A 23,871-nucleotide genomic window follows, 5' to 3' on the forward strand; every position below is an offset into this window, starting at 1 on the left:
GCTGCGCGGCTTTCCTAAAAGTGGGGGGGGGGAGGGCACATTTGGAAAGACGGACGGGTCGTGCCTGTGCGCCCATTCGATCTTTCTCTCTCTTCCGACGCGCCCTAATCGCCACCATTAAGCTTTTTGTTTTTACCCGTAGCGTCTAATTAGGGCCCTGGAAATTGATCCCAAACGGTTTGCTAAAGAACATGCTCGGTGCATATTCGCAATCGCGAAAGCAGCTGCAGTTTCCAATACTCAGCCCAGCTAACTGCCATCTTTTGTCATCATTAAATGTTATATATATACACACGCGCGTACGCGTTCGTAAAATGGGAGGATTTGTAATAATTAAGCGCGGCTTTTGGAGCCGTGCATATGTTGTTTCGTGATAATTGCGGGGCGCGACTCTGTGACACGTTGCATTACAATTGAGGCCGGTGAAGGCGGCGCAGGAATTGTGGAATGCCGGACGAGTCGATTGCCCCACCACGAGCTCCAAGTCTCCCGTGGGAAAACGCTTAGCGTCCTGGAGAGGGGGTTAGGCTATTGTTTTTTTGGAGCTTCACACGCCCGCTTGAAAATTAGCTCGGAATTGCGTGTCCTGTTTCCTTGTCGTTGGAAATAGCTTGTTTAGCTGGGGACTCCACTTGCCGTGTTTTGTCCCAAAACAAGAGAACCCAGCGCAGCGTGGCTGGCGCGACTGATGTGGCGACAGTGATGATTTTTTTTCCCTTCTTCGCGTGCTTTCTGTTTTGAAGGGGCACGACGTGTATCATGGAGAAATATATTTACCTGAGGTCTCCCTTGCAAAAAAAAAGTTGTTTGATTCTCAAGAGACTTTGAATTCAATAAAGAAGGAAACATTTTTTGGTGGAGAAGCGCGGCACGGTGGTTCGTGCAGTGCGCAACGAACCCGGCGACCCGCAGTGAGATTTATGGCCACAGCTAACATCCGTAGTGAGTGGCGAGTTGATTTATTTACAGCTACGGTTCGGGTTAACCACAAAACTGTCTCGAAAGGTTAACTTCTGGTTAACCGTTTTCTAAAAACCAGTTTCAACCAATTAAAATATGCATATTTGCTCAATATTAGTAGAAAAAAAAGACCTGTTTATCCTACAATGTAGCGTAGGCTACAGGGGAGGTCTTTATTTTGCAGCATCGCTAACGTGCAATGCTCACTGCAAAGTGTCGCGAAGGAAATGTTTGCATCCCTTTGGTCAAAAGGAGACATCAAAGAGACAAATGGAGGTGCAGGGAAAGCTGGAGAGGTGAAAAGACAAGCGGATACGCGGAAGGAACAAACGCGAGACAGCGGCAAAAACAAAGCTGCGCAGAGAGACAAACGCAGAGGAGACGGAGGAGAGACAATCGGTGACGCACAGAGACAGAAAGGGCGAGACGGAGGGACGGACGGGACGTTGCTTGCGCGAGCCACCTGGGTGCTGGATCCCTCCCGCATGTTGTACGTGAGCTCGTGCGCGATGTCTCCGTGGAAACGGCTCGCGTACTCCGGGTAGAGCTGCAGCACCTCGTCCAGGCCGCGCAGGTTGATGCACTGCAGGTCGCAGTAGGTGAGCGCCTTCACGTCCGCGTTGCTCTTGATCACGCACGCCGGGGAAGGGAGATCGCAGCCGATGAGGTCGCCCTTCCCTGCGGGCGCACCAACCGCGGAACACGCCGCCGCCGCAGCCGCAGCCGCAGCGGGCGTTAACGACCCCGCGACGCTACGCCAAGGAGAGGGGTGGGGGGGCACGCGGGCCCTGGAGTCACCAAAGGGCGACAGTCGCCAAAGTTGAAACATTATTCGCACATCGCGTACAACCCGTTCTCCTGTAACGCGGTAGTAGGTGCGTTCCTGAAGTACACCGCGTGATGCGGGGGGGGGGGGAATAACACTGGTCAACAAAAAAAAACTTTTTTCTGGCCTGGACTTTTGCAGCTGTTTTAGACTAATTTCGGGGTGCTGATTCCAAATCTGATCTCAGATTTGCTCTATCACATTATTTTTATGCTATCGCATACCCCATTTTCATTGATTTTACCCGAAATTAACTCTGTCACTTATGATTGCAAGTTGTTGCGAGTCAGTGACTGCTTTAGTGTTAAAATATGGTGCTGTATTTTTAGGATAGTGTGTTTATAACATCATTTTATGTAGATATCCACATTTATTTAATATTTTTCTTCTGCAGTTTTTATTGAAAATGCAATATTTGATATCTCAAAAACCTGATGTGATAGACAAAAACTGATGCCAGATTTGGAATCAGCACCCCAAAATTACCTTAAAACCGTTGGAATACCTTATGCCAGAAAAAGTGTGTTGACCAGTGTAATATATCGCTTAATAAGAAATAATATATGACATGGGGCAACGCGCTGTCCACGATAACGCGTGAGATGCGTACGCAGGCTGACCAGAGATTGAGGCGCGTGGGTAGCGTCTAGAAGCATCCAGCAGCATCCCGCCTTAGTTATGTTCACTCAATCGTGTTGTATCCAGTTCGCGTCGTGAAAACGCGTTATAGTAGAACATGCTGCACTTTAAATGGAAAAAAGGAAAAGTAACGTTGCTCCACACTGGCAGGCGAATTCCCACTGGTAGGACGGTTCTGTGTTCATCTTGTGCCACACAGGGGCAGCTGCCATTAGGGGTTCCCCCCTAGGCTAATAACTGCGCACGGTGAGATGTCTGTTCCATTATAGACGCAACATCAATGCAAGTTGTTGTTCCTTGCAGGGAGAGACGGCGCAATGGAGAACACACACACACACACACGATGTGTACGCGTGCACACGTGTACACGTACGATCCTACTGCCCATCCACTGCTGAATGAGAGCGTCCCCACACCCGTGTGGGTTGCAGAAGCTATTTGACCAATCTTGTCCATACTGATCAGGGTGGTGTTGGTAACCGCTGAAAGCATAGACGTTGTAGCATAGTATAGTACACATTTTTTATTTTATTATGCTGCCCTCTGCTGTCAATGTAACCCTCTACCAGCCTGCAGCACTTGTTGTATGAGTGGTGGTGGTCACCCATCCAAGCACTATCCAGGCTCAACTCTGCTTTACCAATGAAATCGGGTGCATTCTGGGCTGATTTAGTAAAACAAAAAATGCATGTGTGAATGAATGGATGATTTTAATGATTATAATAGCCGTAGAAATTAAACATCCAGCATTTCACAACCTTTTGCATTTTAATGAATTGTGACGATGTGAGAGAGATGGGCATCACGATTTGATTCCATGAAGGTGAAATAAATAAATAGGCTCCCTTTCCGCTGAATGCCCATTGTTCCATACAGCACCTTGTGTTCCGGCCACATTTAGACGCTATGTAAATACAGATTAAATCGTATTGTTTTGATTGTATTACCTCTAGTGGCTGCAAGGAATCTCATGAACCTCTACATACAACTGCTAAAAAAGAAATTTTCACATGAATTATTCAATGCCACGTAAATACAGAATGTATTGATATTTTTGAATGAATAAATGATTTGATGCATCGTTAACTCCCTGACATATAATAGACTTTATTTTACGCATAAAGGACTCAGTCTCAAGACCGTTTTGAGAGGATAGTTGCGTCGTAGACATGTACCAGTGGCATTGATTAATTTTAAAAAAAAAGATGCCTTCGCTCGTGACACATGCATTGAATCATGCATATTGAATGAACACACGGGAAGTCTATTTCCCCACATAAAATAAAAACACGAATGATATTCCTCCATCTATTGGCCTTCCGGACCAATGTATTCAAGCAATATTTGTTTAAGCCGCCAAACTCTGGAGCAATTTCAACCTTCAGCGACTCCTCGGCAGCAGGGCCAAGCCAGTCAAACAACTTGTGCTGTTTTCTTGACAATTGGTTATAATGCATAGTTTATGCTCATTAATATTCATTCATACACCTTTTCATATGAAATCTTTGAATACCAAGGCTCCAGTATGTAATGTTGAACTTCTTGCGCACCATATATAGCCAGCCGTGCTACTCCGCAAACTATTAGGATTTTCAGAGAGCTATTAATCAAACGGTATCGCTATAATTAATTTCGTACATTTTGTGCTTACACAGCCCTGACATTTAAAAAGCAAAATGTAATATTCATCAACGACAGCTCGCACATTTTAAGTCGGAGCATTACCGCTCGCTCTTGTTGAAGCTTTTAATTGTGAAAAAGCGAGGAACAGGGGCTAGCGCCCCCTTAAATAATGAAAACGACGCTTTAATAACCTCGCGGTCCAGGCAGGGCAATAACAAATGAGACCATACCATTCTCCTCTATTCCTGCTGCCTTTGGGCGGAAGCGGGGTGCCCCTAGACACTTGTGAATTGCCATTATGTTCACCAAAATGTTACCACGGACATACGGCGCATCTCACGAGCTCTCAGCACGCGGCGTGTGTCAGTTGCGATTGTCAAATGCGGGTGAGTGGTGGCGCAGTGGTTAGCGCACCGTGCCATGAACTCATTGGGCCATGTGTGAATCCCGGCCGCGGCGGTTAGGGTTAGGGTTAGGGCGAGTGATTTCTGAACAAATTCTGGGTTCCTCCCGCTGCCCACCCCACGCCCTCTCCGACTATCACCAACCTACATTGATCAATGTCGTGAAGTATGGTCAACAACCCTTCACGACTCCACGTGGTGGTGCGGAGAACCCTCATCCAGCAGTGTCTTGACAAAGGGCTGCACATTAGTACTGATCAATGTTTTCATCAAGGGAATCATCTTTCACGCGGACGCTTTATTCTTTAGTATTTTTTGTGAAACAAAATGTATTCATTGGTGATACTGTGGCTTTGGCAGTGGTGCACAAACACCAAATAACACATTCGTAAACAGCACTGCCTTATTTATATATATATATTTTAAAAGCAGTGTTATTGTTTAATGAGTTGCGCTATCTACGTCAAAAATTATATTTTCACCTTCAAAATAATTCTTTACCTTGAATTATTCATCATATTTCTTTTTGTATTTGAAATATCTTTACGTTATTATTTTTTTTCATCTAGATCTCATTATTTTGTCGTCGTGATCTATGATTTCAGAACTTCTCTTCTTTAAAAAAAGACGCCAGTGGTCTAGGTTGCCGCTAGCCTGGCTTTAAATAAAACATTCCTTTGAGGAGTGTTTTCACCGTCAGAAATCACTCTCAAGCCCATTATAGCTGACGGCCATTCGCGAGCTTGTACCACAACACGTTTATGTGTTTATTTGCTTTCACTGCTGTTGTTTTTTTTTTATTTCAGAACACCAGCCAGTAGTCACACAGTGCACTAACATTCTCACTGACAAATCAGATTAGCTCTTTGTTTTGATGGCTAAATTGGAAATGTGAAGGGTTTCTAAAATAATTTTACCAAAAACCATATTACAGCTGGTCATTCCTCTACGGTATGGTTTTGCTGCAGAGAGAATGAGTCAAGTTGTTGACTCGTCTGTGTGTGTGAGAACACACGCACAACCCACGCACATACTCGATGCTGTCCAGAAGCACCGCCATCCAAGCCGGTTAACACCTCGCCAAGAGGGCCCAGATGGGGAAACGATTTGTCAACGAGCAGTGAACGTGAGCGTCTGACGTGTTGCGCCGACATTTCACAACTCCACGTGCTTCGTCCGGGTGACTCAAGCAAACCCGTCGCCGTCGAGTTGCCGTCCTCTTTGCAGAGGACTGGCGGTCTGCAGCACCTCCCACCACCTCTGACTCGAGCACTTACACGTGCCCAATACGAGGAGTGTACAACATCATGCCGTGGGCTTATTGAGTAAGTGTGGTGATCTAAATAACAAATATATATGTATATTATTTTGTTCCCTCCAGTTAAATTCCAATTTATCTTCCGAGAAATCTCGACAATGTGGAAGAGTAGGCCAAAAATACCTTCTACAGGGGTCTCTTAAGAGCTCCCTGTATTGGCCGCTCTTCCGCCAACAGTAGTATGAGCAAGGGCATTGCAAGGCTGCGTCTAATTCTAGATTTGAAGCTTTCGTGACTGCAAGGATTCATACTCTTAGTTTTTTCGGTAAAGTCACGTAGGTAAAACATGAAATTAAAATTAATAAAAAATAAAATAATACAAATCACGACGTTTCGGAGGCAACACAAGTCTCCGTCATCAGGTGGGACCGTCACAGCCAGAGTTTGCTGTACAGCAAATCTGGCTGTGACGGTCGTGATTTTGATTATTTTATTTTTTATTAATTTTAATTACATTTTTTACCTACGCAACTTTACCGAAAAAACTAAGCGTATGTGTACTAATTGTGCCGTCAGCGTCATGCGATGAAGCGACAACATTTTTGCCTTGGGAGCCCTCGCAGCTCCCAGTGCATCAACCCTGCGGCACATGACGGCCCCCGGAAGTTGACGTTGGGAAATTTCCCCTGAAGTCACTTCACAGGGTTTCTTCACACATACTTCACACATACTCGGCGCATACCTTTTACATGCCCCTCAAAGAGTGTTTATCACATCGGAGCTGGACTAAGTCAAATTAAGCTACAAAAGAAGAATCGTTGAAAGTGATGTTTTATTTTGGCGAAGACACTGGTGGCTGCCCTGATTTGAACCCAGGATCTCAATGGTGGCCGTTTGGTGTTCTGACTCTTGAACCAGCCAGCCACATGCCACTGTTATCTTGTTAATTGGACAAAGCAAAGTTAATTGGAAACTGCATTTTTTTTATTATGAGGCGGTATTAAAATAAAGGTGCAGCCCTGTAATTACGTGTTCATGCCACCGCTGACAAAAGGGCCCTCCACTAGAGAGCCCCTCTAGAAAGTATCTTGCCCTATTCTCCCGCATTTTATTATTTTCAATTTATTATATATATTTTTTTAATAAATGATTTTTTTTCTTTCTTTTTTTCTATTTACGCGACTTTACCGAAAGAACTAAGAATATTCTTCCGCACTGCGCCAGACATTTTGCAATTGGTGTGGGTACCCACATTTCCCATCCCTGCCCCAACACGCTACTTGCCATTTAACTGTGGTGCACACCAATTACATATTGCTGGGTGGACAGAGGTGGGCAGGATTGAAGGAACGTCCGCAATGTTTCAACTGCCACTCCAGGAGAACGAACCGGCAGTGTGACAACCTTGACTCCGCGGCAGGGACTCGGGAGTTAAACATTTTTCCAAAAAGCTATCTTTAAAGAGCCCACCGATAATACCAAAATATCATTGCATATTGTATTGCTATTATTATAGAGGCCATCACCATATTGTTGCTATATCTGATGTGCCACCAAATGAAGATCGTGGAACATTAAAATGGAAAAAAAATCTGGAAGAATTTTTTCCATCTGATTCCAGTAAAGGAACGCCAAAGAGCGAAATTGAATTACGTTTAACAAGATTACTGGTGCGTCTAAAGCTTTTACATTGATGTTATCATTTGGGCAAACATCGTAGCAAACTCCATTTAGGTGCTTAAACTGCAATGAATTCAGGCAAATGGAGTCCCTCGGGCTGTCTCTCCCTCTCTCTCAGCAGCTGATGGTTAGGGCCCTGTAACCGTGTAAGGAGTAAGGTTACAGCAGCGGTCAAATGCAACAATTATAGAGTCTATAACGTCCTGGGAATTACCTCTATTGTCTGGCTCATAAGATGCTCCGGAAAGTAAGACGCACCCAAAAAACGTTAGATTTAACATAAGCATAATTCGGGGAAGGTGCGACATAATCTGCAGAATACGGTGCGTAGAATGCCGTGCCACCAAAAGGTTTTTGCAGGCCTGGTGCTAAATGCCAGATGATGCCCCCTCGTAAGGTTTCCTTGGATCTGAGGCCTGGCCAAGCTGCCTCACAACTGCTCGCCAACCTCACCCCCTGTCCACCCCCCCCCATCCACCCCCATATCCCTGTGCTAAACTGTATCCCGTGATGGTGTCGCCTAAAAAAAAAAATACTCTTCAGGGAGGCAAGGAGAAGTCACCTAAAAAATACTTGCCTGGTTTTGGCGCAAAAAAAAAAACAATGTGGATTTGCGAGATTAAGAGGGGGGGGGGGGGGGTGCACAGTGACATTGCGATCAAGTGTGCAAGCGGTGCAATTGCATCGGGTCCTTATGGGCCAAATTCTGGGCGAAATTGAAGGATTTGTACATCTGGTCTCTTTTCATTCCCTTGCACCAGGGTCAATGGCCACCACGCTTCGCCACTGGGAGAGCGTCGTCGGATGGAATGGCGGAAGGCTGAGCCGCCGTGGGACCTACTCTTGGGCAGAGCAGTTCATGAGAAGCCACCTCTGTTAGTATCTTCCAGTAGAGGGCCCCCTTTCAACCACGGGCTACTGAGCGACGCACAGGGTGCACGCTTGCTCGTTTGGGCGGGGTGTTCACTTGGGCGCCAGCCCCCTATGTAGAAGGGGAGCGGTTGGGGAATTGTTCCAACTTAGATACAGACAGATGACCTGCATTCATAATCAGTTAAGAGCTAAGATTCAAACTGTGATCAAATGGACCAAGGATTCACTTGATCTCATCAGATCTCAGAAGATAAGTAGTGTTGAGCTACGGTGGGTAGGGGCTACGTGCTGGATAAAATAGGGCTCTGCTTGCAACTTACACTGTTGTCCTGTACTTATATGCTCCCACATCTATGCTCCCTTCCTCATCAGCAATCTGCATTGACCAATGTCGTGAAGCATCGTCAAATAGCTGCTCACAACCCCGCTCAGGTGTGGGGCATCGCTCATGCAGCAGTGGATTGACAGTGGAGCCGTACGTGCTACAACATCACTGATCCAAACGCAGCATTCCAGCAGTGGTGGCTCAATGCTCTGACCCGCCAAACCAACCCGACCACCTCGTGACTTTCCCACAGTACAGCCGAGCAGCGTCAAGGGTCCGTGCCGAGCCAGATCGGCGCTGCTCAAGAAGCGGCCGGTTGTTTATCCACAGCAGAAACTGAGTCGTGTCGTAGGCGTAACACACAATGAACGAGTCGAGACGCATCGAGATTACACACAGTGTGCTGATGGTCACGTGCGAAGAGCACCATTATTAGCTCCGCCACTGGCCCTGTTTGGTCACCCCGGGCCAAATTCAGATGTCTCGCGAGGCCAGCGTATCACGATTTTGCTCTGGCACGGCACGGCAAATAGCCGGTGGGGAAAAAACACCCGTGCTGTGAGGGGCCGCACAACGCTGGAACGTCCCGGATGCGGCAGCGGGAAAGCGGTATCCGAGCCACGGCCGCCGCGGCAGCAACTTCTCCCGACGTCGCGCCGAGCCTCACCCAGGATGGCGAGCACCGTGCCGTCCTTGAGCGCCTCCATGGAGCCCGAGAGAATGAAGAAGAAGGCCTGCAGCGCGTCGCCCTGCCGGATGAGGTACTCGCCCGGCGCGCAGAACGTCGTCTTCACGTTGAGCGAGAGCGAGCGCAGGCACCCGCGGCTCGCCGACTCGAACAGCGGCAGCTGCAGCATCTCCTTGTTGAGGTGCATCGTCACGTCGGCGCGCAGCTCGTCCGGGAAGTCCTTGAGGAGCTGCGGACGTCACACGTGACAGCTCGCTCTTCGCCCCTCCATCCCAGCATAAATAGTCGCTCCAAGCCTGGGGCGTGCCATTCAGACTCTGTCTACTCGACAGACCTGTTCTCCACCTGAAGACGGCTGCTTGCGTTGTGGCCGAAACGTCGTGAGAATAATTGTATTATGTTTTATTTTTATTATTTTATTATTTTCCTTCTACGTGACTTTAACGAAAGAACCAAGACGTTAAACTAATTAGTTTTTTTTAAAGATATATTTGTATTTGTTTCCACGGTTTTATTCCAAGCGAGCTCCTGGCACCATGTCAAGGGATGAAGGACAATCTATTCGGAACTCTCTCAGAGCAATGCTTAGACCTGTGTGTTGGAGAATGCCCCATGGAAGGAGATATGACTATTTCAGAGAACCTTTCAAGTGACCTCTTGTATTTTTCCACACTAGGTGTGGTAAATATGCCCCATTTGCCTTGCTTTCAAGAAGTTCGTCACATGGCAGTCAAACCACTATTTTAAAACATTATCAGAGCTGGAATTTGGCAGAGTTAAGGATAAAAACTAATCTACATTGATAGGGTTTTCTTCACAGCCATTGGTGATCTATCTAAGGTCGCTGATTTGCTCCACTTGAGAACGTAAAATGACACTGGTACTTTTACCAATTTCCTGCGCTTGGACGAAAGCTGCAGTAACTGGAGAAAACCCATGCAATTGAGGGGGTAACATTCCAAGTTCAACAGATATGAGTCTCAAACCTATTTGCCATACCCCTATCTCCTGATCATCTCACAGCCCAGTGGGATGCCAACACTTGCCACCAAAGGTCTGCATTCCACAGTACCCTGTTTGAATCTGTTGGATCAATGCACCAACCACGGAACGAATTAAATTCACTGTTGCCCACTTGAGTCCTCAGTGACGGTGTCGACTGCCCCCCTGGTCTTTGTCGATAGCACAAATATTACACCAATAAAAATAGAATGACCACCGTAACCTATGCCTTTACCTTTAAACCATGCAATTACACGCGGGTAGCCTAAGAGCCCTTGTGCGACCATCAAGAGCTCTCTAGGCATGTGAGAGTAATAACGATATATTCTGCTGCCAGCGCTGTCACTGGGCTGCGCTAACAGATCGGAGCCGTCACACACTCTGCCTATGCCCCCTAGTCTGTGAAGTGGCTTCAAGAGCACACCGACCGTAATGTCGTCTCGACCCCACCTCTAACCTGCAATATTCTAACCTCTTCCCCTACTCTAAAAATATCCTCAAATAATTTTTCAAATGTCCTAGATGTGCATGATTTTTTTGCCCCTATCTATACGGTGTATATAGATGCAGTCATATTTAATCATCGCCAGTCATGGTTATATCCACTGCCAAATGAAGGCCTCCCCCCATCATTGTCGTCTCTTCTGGTCTTACAATGTCACAATTCATCTCTTTGGAGGTGGTAGCGCGTTTGTCGTTTGTTGAAGATGTTTGTGGTTTGAATCTGGCACGCTGCCTTGGTTTTTACCGCTATTTTGCCAGGTAAGGCCCACTGAGCTATACATCTCTTTAATCAGAAGCGACCTGGCCACAAATGATAGCTCAACGAAGTGGCTTATCACGTGGAAATGTATAGCAGCCAAATACTCTAAAAGCATATTTCTAAATGTGGAGGGGAAAACCGGAGCACCCGGAGAAAAATCCAGACGACCATGGGGAGAGAGACATACAAACTCCAAATATACAGGCGTCAGGGTCGGGATCGAACCCACGACCTCCTGTTTACCAGGCGAGGTAGTTAACATCTCGCTACCATGACAAATACAGAGCACCTGCTTCACAGTGAGCGTTAGACATCTCCTGATGTCATTCGAAAAGAGCAGACTATTGTTTACCAGCGTCATGGTCCAAGTTTGCCAATTTTGACAAATTACCTGCAAATTACTCAATTGGGATTGCACAGAGCAACATCGTTGCTTACTGGCAGACTCTATCCATCTGCGAAACAGCCCCTTCGTGATCGCCCGGCGCTATGAGAATGGCCTCGTACCAAACATTCTAAATTATTATTCTTTAAACAAATCCCATAACTCTAGATTTGAAGCTTCCGTGACTGCAAGGATTCATATTCTTAGGTTTTCACGGTAAAGTCACGTAGGTAAACAAAAATTAATTAATAAAAGTAAAATAAAAAATAAAAAATCACGACGTTTCGGAGGCAACACAAGCTTCCGCCTTCAGGTGGAACCATCACAGCACGATAGCTGTATCAAGTGAGATGACTTCCGAAAAAACCTAAGAATATAAATCCCATAACTCCATCTCTTCAGTGGTGCTACTCTCAGGAATATCCTTAAGCTGGCATTATTACATCTCCAGTCTCAGCCATCTCATATCGTACCTTCCCAGTGATGTGTTCTATCGAAGCCCACTCATTTTTTCCTGAAAGTCAATGCGACGTCTCTGTACCTTACGTACGTTCTCTAATGCACGTGTTCCTCTGCCTGCTTCAGTGTAATTTCAAGAGTGCACCTCTCCGCACTTCTATGACAACCATCAACCATAACACTCACTAGTTGGCTGAAAAACATCTTAAAATAGAAAACCCAATGCAGGACTCTCCTGAAACAGACCTACAATTTAGTGTGGCTCTCCTGGGTAATTACGTAAAGACCATGTTTCTGATCCATGTGTTCCACCTCCGCACTTATTGAAAACTCTCGACTTTCACTTTTCTAAACCCCTAACGTGTATTTTTGTAGAGTCGTGTGCGTGAAACACACAAAACAACACGAGCAATTCCCCCCGCGTGCCTCGACGGGAGAGTGGGCGGCTCGAAAATCGGAAAGGTTGCGAGCTCAAAACCTGTTTGGCACTTAAATCGGTCAATCGTCCCAGCGGAGTCAATAACATACGTCCTCGCTTCGTGGGGGGAGGTCAAATCAAAATCAGTACAAGAATCTTTACTTCGACTAGAGGAATCCGATGAGCTACGAAGCTTTCTTTTCACAGATGCCCAGTGCGGGCGGCTCAACGGTGGGTGTCCTGTTGCGAGACTCGCCCCTCGCATTCGGAAGAGGACACTGCCGAAGTTGTCTCGGCGCCGTCAACCGCGGAGAATAAGCGCCCGCCTCGGCGACGCTAGTTTGAGCAGAAAATCACTCTTTAATGTGATTTCTGCTCTCACAGTCACCTCATTGGTGTCGATGCCGTTGTTGACGGACCACGTCGTCTGGAAGTACTCGAGCATGCGTTGCTTGAGCTGGTGCGGCAGGCGGTGGATGCGAATGAACTCCTTGAGATCCCTGGTGCGCGTGAGGTAGAGCGAGCGGCGCGAGTACATCCGCTGGATGATGGCCGTCACGTTGCCGAACACGACCGCGTGCATCAGCGCTGCGGGGGTCACGGAGGTCAGGGGGCGAGGTTAAGGGAGCCGTCCCAGGCAGAGGGGGAGCAACTGCAATCGGTAAGGCACCTTGCTCACAAACAAACAAAATGCACTGGGGGACGAGGTCGGAGAAAAACGTTCCTGCTGATTTTGATTGCGTGACGTTACATCTCGTCGTCGTCAGCATCGTCAGCCATGGTCAATCTGCCACCTCTCACGACCCTGCGATGCAGCTATTCCCTCAGCACTTGCACACCGATTTTATCACTCCATCTCCCCGGTCGACGTTCTCTGGGACGACGTTCCATTCATTGGCTTCCACCCCGTTATTATTCTTGACCACCGTCCATCAACCCTTCTCGCGACGTGTCCTGCCCAAGCCCACGCAGATGTACACATCCATCCCTGTCTAAGTGCACGTCGAGTGGGGGGGGGTGGTAAGGTTTTGGGGTTTAAGACCCGCAACGATCAACTTAACCTTCCATCCCACGAAAGTAATTTAATTAGTGCAATGTTTATACTTGCTTCTTAACAAGCTGTCATGCTTGTGCAGTCCGTATAGATTTTGGCTTTAATTCGTGTTTGCGAGCTTGTTTGCCAAAGAAATAGTATTTGAGCGTGTGAAAGTGTGTCTGTGTGTGCATGAGAAACAGTGCTGCGGTTATCACACTGCACCACAAATCCATGGACCAAACTTAGAATTCCTGGTATGAAATAAAATGTGAAAATTGTGATTTATTTTATTTTGTACCCACGTGACTTTACCGAAAGAACCAAAGAGTATGGATTCCTACAGTCACGAAAGCTTAAAATCAAGATTAAAATTCCTGGCCTCAGGCAACACCAGCAGAGAGTAATATCTGATATAATGCTGAGCCTTCCCTGAGGTTGAGTCAATCCTAAATAAGTGCCGAGTGCAGTGTGTAAGCATCAGCAATGGGGAGACAAAGGCGGCCAGGAGTGGTGCTGGCCACAGCGTCCCTTCATGCACCTTGCAGGCCTTAATAGGTGCTTGCTAACAGCACGATTCGATAGTCTGTATGGCTATAGGGAAATCTACTTATGTTTGCGTGTGTGCGTGTGCATTAGTGTGTGCACCTAGCCTCGCACGAAGAACTGTGGATCGAAACGCATCTGAGAGCACAGCCACCGAGGATTTGGAGTGATGAAACCAGCTCGTCTGAAAAATAAATAGTTACATCGCGTGATCGTGAGACATGGGGGCGGATTAGGTAGACGCTGGATGTCCAATGGCTGATGATGATGTTCGTGGAGGTTAAGTGGGGAGCGGTGGTGTAGTGGTTAGTGCTCAGCTGCTCTACGAACCCGGCGACACGAGTTCGATTTCCGCTCACGGACAACGTCGGTGACAAATATATGAACTGGGCCTGGGCCTCCCCGAGATCGACTCAGCCTCAAATTAGTATCTAGTGCAGTGTGTAAACGTCGCCACTAGGGAGACAAAGGTGGCCGGGCATGGTGCTGGTCACCCACCCCCTTGAGTGCCGTGCCGGCCTTCATAGATGCTTGCTAACAGCATTTGCCCCAAAAGTCTACTAAGGCTATACAGGGCATCTTTATCTTTGGGTAAGGTAAGAGGCAAAGGTGCAGCCCTGCAATTACTTGCTCACGTTACTTCTGATTATGATAAACTTTCAGTTAAAGAACAATGCATTATTCCAGTGGGGGGAGGGGCGGCGCGTTGGGTCGGGGGGGGGGTGTGATAGGAGCCACGGAGAATGCACGCTCACCTCCGATGAGCATGGCACAGATGGAGAAGATCTTCTCGCCGTCCGTGTTGGCCGACACGTTTCCAAAGCCCACGCTGGTGATGCTGCTGAGTGTGAAGTAGAGCGAGGTGATGTAGGCGCTGCGGATCGGAGGCATGCCCTGCGTTATGTTGGGGTAGTGTGGAGCTTCCAGCCGCCTCTGCAGCTCCTGCAGCCATCCTGTAGACAACACACAGACGGCACAACGGGCACTTGCATTGAAGGTTCAGACTGTTATTTTTTTTTTTTAATATGATGGTCATGAATTTTGGGGGAAATGTTTGGACAATTCTTTAGGTGGTGAATTAAAGTTACTTTCCAACTGAGCACTCCTTGTCCAAATTGTGTTTTTTGTATGGGGGAGAAAGCTGGCATACCCGGAGGAAACTCACACACAAGATGAAAAAAGCAAATCAAAGGGCTGTACAAATGGGTCCATAAACCCCACCTTGCTGTGCTGTCATCTCGTGGATACATAGGGGATCAGGAGTCTTTGGAGTTCCACAAATCTGTGATTTGCCAATCCTTGGCTGCAAAGCGTTGGATAAACAGGAGTGTGCCACCGCACCCTGAAAATATCAATGATATGATATGCGCTGGCTTTCCTGCTATGGTCCTATATGGCACAGTGGTTACTGGGACACACTCATACACAGTTGCTCTACCGACAGAAGTGCACGGGTATGTACAGCTCATCTGACAAGCAAGCGCTCAGCGAAAGGGTCTGTGGGGGTGGGTGTCAGCCACGATGGCTGGTACTGGGGTCTGGATTCTCCAGTGTCTCATGGGAGGAAGAGTTGGGGGATGAGAGGAAGCAGCTGTAAGGAGTTGCTTGTCAGGAGAGTGCAAAGGTCAGACTCCGCTGTGGTATTTCTAGAGACCGGTTCGGTGGTAGGTTTGCCACTGTCCTGGTTTTCCCAGGATCAACCTCTTTTTGAGGTAGCTAGCTGCCTTGGGAAATCTGTAAGTCTTCTCCGTACGTAAATGTTTTTTTTTTGTCAACAACACACCACACTTACACACAGCTCTCCCCGCTCCCGGTACTGTGATATATTCCTCCATTATATGTTCCCGTTTTTGTACATCAAGAGGTGGCAACATTGAGCGTGACACTTTTCGCCATATTCAACTTGAAATGAGGATTTTCACAGAAAGCTTTCTCAATTTTCAACACAGCCAAAAATACCTCCCCTTCGGCATGGTTATGTGGAGAATATATGTGTGCCGGCGTTATTTATTTATTTATTATAAACACCCTTCTTACAAAAGAACATCCCATGCTTGGTAAGTGTCCCACTGTAAGTGGCGAAATTTGACAGCTGTGATTAAAGCGGCTTTACTGGACCGAACCTCAGGCCCATGGCCGCACGGAGAGCTCAACGCTGAGGTCCCCAGCCTTGGGGAGGCGCCAGAGGGGCCGCGGATTAATGACGGAACCTGGCAAAGGCGAGGGAGAGATCGTGCCACCACAGGTGAGACCCCTGGAGATTTTTTTTGTTTAAATCAGCTCCTCACTCACGCCATCCGTGTCAGTGCTTCCTCACACAGGTGTGCCGAATAAGACAACCGCAAATGACGCTGTTAATTAATTAGGTAAATTATATGGTACATTTTTATTTGTCCGTTTTTTATCCTCCAGGAAAGCTTCATTGAGTTTCAAGAACGTTTTTTTTAAATATACATTAGGATAATTCTGCATTGGGATGATGGGCCGCTTCCTTCTTAAAGGAGTTACTGTTTGCAAAGATAAGTATGTGTATAGATATAATGAGCAACCGGCAAAGCCAGCGAAAAGCCATGCATATGGGGAGATAAAAATGTCCACAGAATCAAATTAAATTATAAATCTTGTATGTGTCCGTGTGCGTCTTTGTATGACAAACTTTAACATTCATCGGGCGTACGCACCTCTGATTAGCACGGTTGGCTACGTGCGATGCGAGAGAAGTTCAACATGCATACATACATAACGGCTTAATGTTGTCTTTACACAGATGGAAATTGTTATTCTTGGAAAAACATGCACCATGGTGAGTGGAGAAGAATTGAATTTGGGAAACGCTTAATTACCAATTTTTTTTTACAATAAACGCTGGTCCTACCAATCCATGCGTATGCCGTTAAAAGTGCTTATATAACACGCGCTGGGTTCTTTAAACGTGTCCATGACTACTTTATACCGGTCATTGCTCTCTATGTGACGTTCCCAACATCCGGCAGGGTTCATTTGATTTTATTTCACCAACCCGCACTGACCGGCATGGTGAACTATCCCCCACGACCCTTCAGGTGCGGGGTGACCTCGCCCAGCAGTAGATTAACAAAGTTGCGCGACAACCTATGTGACACGTTGCATGAATCGATACATTCGATGTAAATTAGCCAAAGTCTTGGGGAACAACAAGAGCTGTGTAATGCCAATGCACATGACATTCAGGTTTCACATATGCAGTTATATAGCTTCAAAGAAAATTGACAATTCGGTAACACAACGTATAATGACGCAACAAGTACACAAGCAACGTTCATCGTTCTAACACCGGTGTCTTCCAACACCTGCACGGGAGATTGTTCTTTAATGTGCACTGCTCAATGGCAAAACAAAATATGTGTCTAATAATGATAACATCAAATTGTAAAGGTAAATATTGCATAGCAAACGGAAACAAGATAATTCGTTATGCGTGCGATTGGGTGGGTCACCTGTCGAGCGAGAGAGAGCCTACAGGGGCGAAAGGCCCCGGGCAGAATATCACATTAGCGGTAATTAAACCGGCTCTGTGGCAGCTGACGGCCGCAGGCTACAGCCTGGAACCAACACAATCGGTCGCATCTTTTTTCCCCCCTCCCTCTCTCTCAAACATTAACGACGGTTGCCCATTCGTTTTATTTATTCTGCGCATTGTGTGTACTGTCAGCTTGCCCTATCAATCTTCGAAGCGTTTTTATTCCATTTTATGGGGTTTTTTTCTTTTGTTTTTCAACAGATCAAGCCTTTTGTTTCTGGTCGTTTTTTTTTTTAAAAGATCCACTCCTGTTTCATAACGGCCATCTTCCATGTGCTTCCCGAGGACGAAATCCAATTAACATTTAAATGATAAAACCATTCTGTTCTTGAATAAGCTATTGTTTTCTCGAAAGTTGCTCTAGGCTTTCTGAAATAACAACTGGCCCTATTTAACGATTCTTCACAAAGCAAACATGACTGTTAACATTCGGCACGTATGCCTGGTTGCTTGAAACAACGAGCAATTCACTGTTCACTCCGCTGCAATCATTGAGTGCTCTGGCCAATCTTATGTAACAATATAGCCCAGGGGTTCACCCATTTGCATTGCAACTTTCCACATTAAATAAATTGCAGGAGACTTCGTCGAGTTCAGCGAATAGTTACACATTCCCACGTAACTTTACGTTTTATAATCAGCATTCGGAGGCAGCAGTGGTGAAGTGAACAGCGCACCGCACTACAGGCCTAGTGAGCTGAGTTAGATTCTAGGCCAATGGTAATATTATCAACGAGATGTATATCTCAATCAGGCCATGACACCCACCCCTACATACCCCCCTCCGCCCTTGACCACCCCACACTGACCAGCATGGTGAAGTATGGTTCAATATTGTGCATGCCTGATAAGGCACACGTGACCCCGTGCGGGGAGACTTTTATTCAGCAGTTGACTGAACAATGTCGGAAGTTAAATGATTACTTTTAATTTGCATTCAAAATTTGCAAATTAAAAGTAAAAATATTGGCACGTAAACGTATTCTTCTGCAGATGACATATTAGGTTCAGCTGGAATCTAAACAGTTCTAGTTTTAATTTAAAATACAATTTTATTATAAATTAATCAATTGCAACAATGAGCTTTGCACTGCGTGAAATTGTGCTGCTTTTTCTATTAAAACTATACATCGTTCCGCCCAAATGTGATTTTCCGCAGACAATGTATGCCGATGCATCTCAAGCACGCTACTAACGTGCTGCTCACGTGCTTGAGATGCGGTTGCATGTCGATGCTTTCGCACTCTGAACTGTATTGCATTTTTAAAACGGCACCAGCGGACAGGATCTCATTCGCTTGACTGCCATGTGCCAAAAGGGTCAGTTGAAGTTAGATTATATGATCGGTCAACCGCTGACCAATGACTCGTTGCGTACAAATGAGTTAAAGCACGTTAATCATGATCTAAACAAAAAAACTCTGTCCTAAACACTCAAGCTAGAGAGCGCCGCTCCGCCACACGGCTAAAACATTCGCACCTCCAATTTGCCGAATACGACAGGCACCGACGCTGCGCGTGTTTGAACGGCAATATAGAATTATTTATCAATAAAAATCTTTCGAACGAAATGCACGGACACTGTTGATTTATTTCTCTTCCGATGCGCGGGGTTCTGGAGAGTCGGGATTGGATGTGTCCACGTGCCACGTCGTGTACCAAAATCGCTCCTCCGCGCGGGCCACCGCTAAATTTAGACTTGACTCTCATTAACCGAAGTGGTGTGCCCGGTTTCATTATTGGGGAAACTGCAATGGGGGTGGTGCCTTCTCCTCCTGTGACGGAGTGTCCTGAGCGCATGGAACCCCCGCAGGAGAGGGGAGAGAAGAATTTACATCACGTCTCGTGGCACCCGCAATGATGATGAGCGTGGTCAAGGGGATGGCGAGGATGGTGGCTGCGGTGGTGGGAGAACGGTAGCGTAGCGGTGAGCGCGCTGTGCTACGAACCCCGGGCACCACAGTTTTGATTCCCGCTCATGGCCAACACCGTTGACGCATATCTGAACCAGTGCTGGGCCTCACCCTAGGTCAACTCAGCTTCAAATGGGTTCCTGGTGCGATGTGTAAACATCACCGAGAGGGAGACAAAGGCGTATCGGGTGTGGTGTTGGTCACGCATTCCCTCGCGTGCGCTGCTCTCCTTCATAGGTGCTCGCTAACAGCACTTCCCCCAGCAGTCTGTTATGTCGGTGATTGTGATCGTGGTGGTGGTGATGATGATGATGGTGGCCGGTAATGATAGTAAGGCCCAATTTAAAACGCTTGATACGTCGGAGCTGCCCCCCCCCACCACCACCACCACCCTTGGGAAGTATCGAAATCCACCTCTGCTGGTGGTGATAGTATTAATTGTGTCTGCGATGGTGATACTTTTGATACTGATGATGACAATTCTGGGTAGCTCATCCACATCACCATTATAACAATCAATATTAATAGCAGCATCGAGATAGATGAAACCTGAAGCAGCAGCATTGTGGTTCCCCAAGGGGCGTTGTTGGTTTTTGTGGAGTGACTTACACTTGGCCACTAGATGAGCATACAGTGATGCGAGCGTATGTTGTGTGTTTAGGCTCACAGTGCATCGTTGCTGGTGCGGGAGATGTTAATTGTGCATATGTGCCCTGGGCTAAGACGCTGTGTGCTCGTTTCCATGTGCGGTGTGTTCTCTGGCAGCATTGCAAGTGTCTCTGCTTTCCACCAACGCTGTTGAACAGCGTGCTGCTGTGCATGCACGTTCAATTCTGTCGAGATGAATGGGTCCGTGGAAAAATAAGCGCGTCACATTATGATATTGGAGAGCTATGAATAATCTCTGCTTGTAACAATTATCTGACTGTAACCCATATCTGTCCAAGCCTACAGACACGTGATATTGAGGTGATACAACGTTATGTTAAGACGGTTCAAGCACAGTGGGTTTGAGATCCTTGAATACAAGCTTTACACATCTGATCGATTATAAAAATAAAACACAGCGTACTCGATTAACCTCCCAGATTTTTCCAAATGATGGGAGGTCTCTCCTTCTCCTTTGCTGTTCACGTGGTGTTGAACATCCATTGGTATTATCTCCATTATCTCACTGTCCTTTCTCGACACAAATGTAAAGATCTGCAACTTTTTTGTTGCGAATTATTCATTCGGTTCAAATTTCCTTCACTCACTTTTATAGAGATATATAACGCCACAGTTAGGTTATTCCTCTGTTATACACGGCAAACGTCAGTCTATTACAGTTCTAAAACATGAATCGAAGTCACGACTCAAAACTAAACAGCCCTTATCTGGAAGCTACACACCTAGTCCCGGTGTCCCGTACTGACCCAAACTACTACTAGACATCTGTCAAAAAGAGCTTCATAGCTCATCGGATTTCTCCAGGACAAATAAAGATTCTGATTCTGACTCTCAAACGTCATTCCTGGGAGAATTAAACACCCCGTTTCTAAAAGTGCAGGAGGGAAACATTAATACTTCACGGAAGTGTTTGTGGCGAATTTGAACATAAAATAAATAAATAAACCGCTAACTACTCGTGTTTCTTTGGTATTTTCCTTCAATTGAATGTTAAACAATACGGGTGAAATGTACGCAACTGGTAGGTGCAAAACGCACGAGACAAACAATAACATAACGACGAGCCTGAATAAATGAATGTATACAAATGATAACCCTGCCTTGAAATCGCGCCCAACGAGACGGAGTTTCACACTCACGTCAAAGTCCGGGCGCAATTTTACGATGCAGCGCCGTGCATTGTCGTGCGGTGATTTCAAGCTCCGTGGCTCCAGGCTGCACCGCGGAACATTTGTTACGTCTTCTCTGTGGCTCTGAACAGGGCCGAGACATGCCCCCCCCCCGCCCCCCCCCCCCCCAGTGCTATCAGAATAAATGGCAGCTGCACAAAATGCGCTTTGCAAAAAAATATAGAAAGGGGTGGCGGGGGGGGCAGGGAGCCCGCGACATGTAATGAATGTAAATGTGCAATATTCAAGAGCGGTGATGGCTTTCATTGGTCCTCGCTGCTCGGAATCTTGGCTGAAATGTTTTATATATATATTGCTTGACTATTTCTCGACTTGAATAACGACAGTAATAAAAAAAAACGCAAGTAATTTCTACGGCAAATTCAAGTGCAAATCCAATTGTTAATAATCGGGGACAATTTCCGCTGTTTCAATTGGCGACAATTCCCATGAAGAACTCTGCACACGATAGCGTGAGGAATCCGCGTTGCAAATGTGTCGTTGTATGAGCTTTTGGTGCACGGTGACCTGTGGACAGTGACTGCTGCACTCTGCTTTCAAACTCGTGACGCCAATTGGCATGATCCGTTTTTTTCTTTCTCTTAACATTTCCAGAACGACGGGCCACAAAAAATAGAGCATCGCAATTAGTGAGCGCCAGTCTGCTCCGAGCTAATTTTCACAAGAGGCCCTTGATGAATTGACCGAGGTTCGAGACGTAATCCAGGCAACAGTTAACAATTACAAAGCCACTGCTTGTTTGAATTACCATGAAAACAGCAGTGGAACATCGAGTCACGTCAAGCTTCTGTTTTTGCAAACCAGAACCTCAGAAATACATTTTAAACTGTTGAATGCAATAAAGGATGTTTTAATATGAAAAGCTACGAATTCACAATCGCACCCATCGCTGCTGTGCCGTAATGACTTTATTACTCAGGACTTTCAGCAAGAGCGTTCCGTGGAAGCTTCTTGTTAATGCCATTGTTTGGTTGATCAACGGCCCTCAGCGCTGACAAGCCAGCTCACATCGTGCGTATTTCAAAACGGTTATTAAAACGAGGGACCTTTTATGGTGTATTACTCTCTATAATGCGCCGTTATCTACATTTCTCTCTGGCAGCCACCTGGCCGAGTGGATGTCACCCACTGAGAATATCTCAGCCGACTGAAGGTAACAGGGATGTTTTTTTTTCTTAAACGTATAACCATATGTGGATAAAGTAATAAATACAGACTGCATTAGCAAGCATTCATATATGATGTATATACACAAGGATACCTAATTAGACATTAAAGTGCATCACAATAATCACCAAGCATGTTTTATCTACTGCTGGATGAAAGCTTCCCCAAGCCGTCATCTTCCCCGATATATTTTCATTTAGCTATATACTTTGTTTGCTGTTGTTAGTTTTTATGATACGCATTATAGCTCTAATGACACATCAGTATATTAATTGACATCAATTAGTATGCTCACGATATGCGCATTGGACCGTGTGTGTGTATAAGATTGGTAGATGCTGTATGCTGTGAGTTCACATGAGACGTTCTGCAAATACCACAATGGTAAAAAATTCAACCGATTCTCATATGCAGAGTATGTACGTTAAACTTTTTTTCACACCGTACTTAGCCAACCACGCTATTTAATTAGAGGTACGGAATCACAAGGGGTGATTTGTGAAACTCTGGTGTTTAAATTGTACCTAAATGTGTTTTTTAATATACAGAAATATCTGACAAGGTAATCATAATAATTATTATTTGCATGTGCATTAGGTAATAATGGTGATCACCTTAAAATTGTTTATACACACACGAGCATACCTACATGGGCATTATCGTGCCACTCAATAAGCAAATGGAAAAATGAAGTTTCACGTTTCTTGGATCATATTGACTCCATTTGTTACTTCTGGCATAAAAGTCAATAGATGACAATGCCATTGTAATCTCTTCATATTTACATGTTGCTCAAGATCCCCTCTCCTGCTTTGTGGTGAAATATTATCTCCCTCGCCTGGCGTGCATAGAGGTCGTCAGTTCGATCCCGACCCTGACAATGCCTGTTTAATATTTGTAGTTCACGTGTTCTCTCTCCCCGTGGTCACGTTGATTCTTCTCCGGGTTCCTTCAATTGTGCCCCCTACAATTAGAAACAGGCGTTTAGATAATTTGGGTACTTTAAACTCACATATGTTATGATATACGCCACTTCGATGAGCTCTCGTACATGGTCAGGTCACCTCTGATTGAAAGCTAATAACTCAGTGGGCTTTCCCTGCTGAAGTAAAGTAGTTTAACACGGAGGCTTTCTCACACTGGTTTGGTGTAGTAACTAATTGGCACGTTTTGTTTACGTGATACTCCTTACTAATTGGCTGTGTCGGGTGGTGGCGGGTTTAACAACACATTTATATTTACGCAATCTAACCAAAAAAAACCTTCATTCTGGAAAATGAAGTCGTTTCGTTTTAGTTTATACTGTGGACTGCATGTGTATTGATGGTAATACATTTTCAACTCCATTGAGCAACCATTAAATATAGAGGGATTTCCTTTAAACTCACAGTAACTTATGTTCAACAGCAAATTAATAAAACCAGGAGGCGTGACCTTGAAAATAATCAACTAGAATTTTGAGCGGCACCCTATTGGACATATATACACCCAT

General features: G+C 45.9%; 1 protein-coding gene across 1 annotated transcript in view; it reads right to left on the reverse strand.

The window, feature by feature from the left end:
• LOC144720977 (voltage-gated delayed rectifier potassium channel KCNH8-like) overlaps nt 1-23,871 on the reverse strand; it is an 80,505-nt gene that overhangs the window by 11,357 nt on the left and 45,277 nt on the right. Inside the window, exons 7-10 of the mRNA XM_078598203.1 lie at nt 14,638-14,835; nt 12,692-12,891; nt 9,256-9,505; nt 1,424-1,638 (exon numbers count right to left, since the gene is read on the reverse strand). Coding sequence (XP_078454329.1) covers nt 1,424-1,638; nt 9,256-9,505; nt 12,692-12,891; nt 14,638-14,835 — 863 coding nt within the window. The remainder of the gene's footprint in view (nt 1-1,423; nt 1,639-9,255; nt 9,506-12,691; nt 12,892-14,637; nt 14,836-23,871) is intronic.

The sequence above is a fragment of the Lampetra planeri genome, chromosome 10 (assembly GCF_965212315.1).
Source record: "Lampetra planeri chromosome 10, kcLamPlan1.2.h2, whole genome shotgun sequence".
Classification (NCBI taxonomy): Eukaryota; Metazoa; Chordata; class Hyperoartia; order Petromyzontiformes; family Petromyzontidae; genus Lampetra; species Lampetra planeri.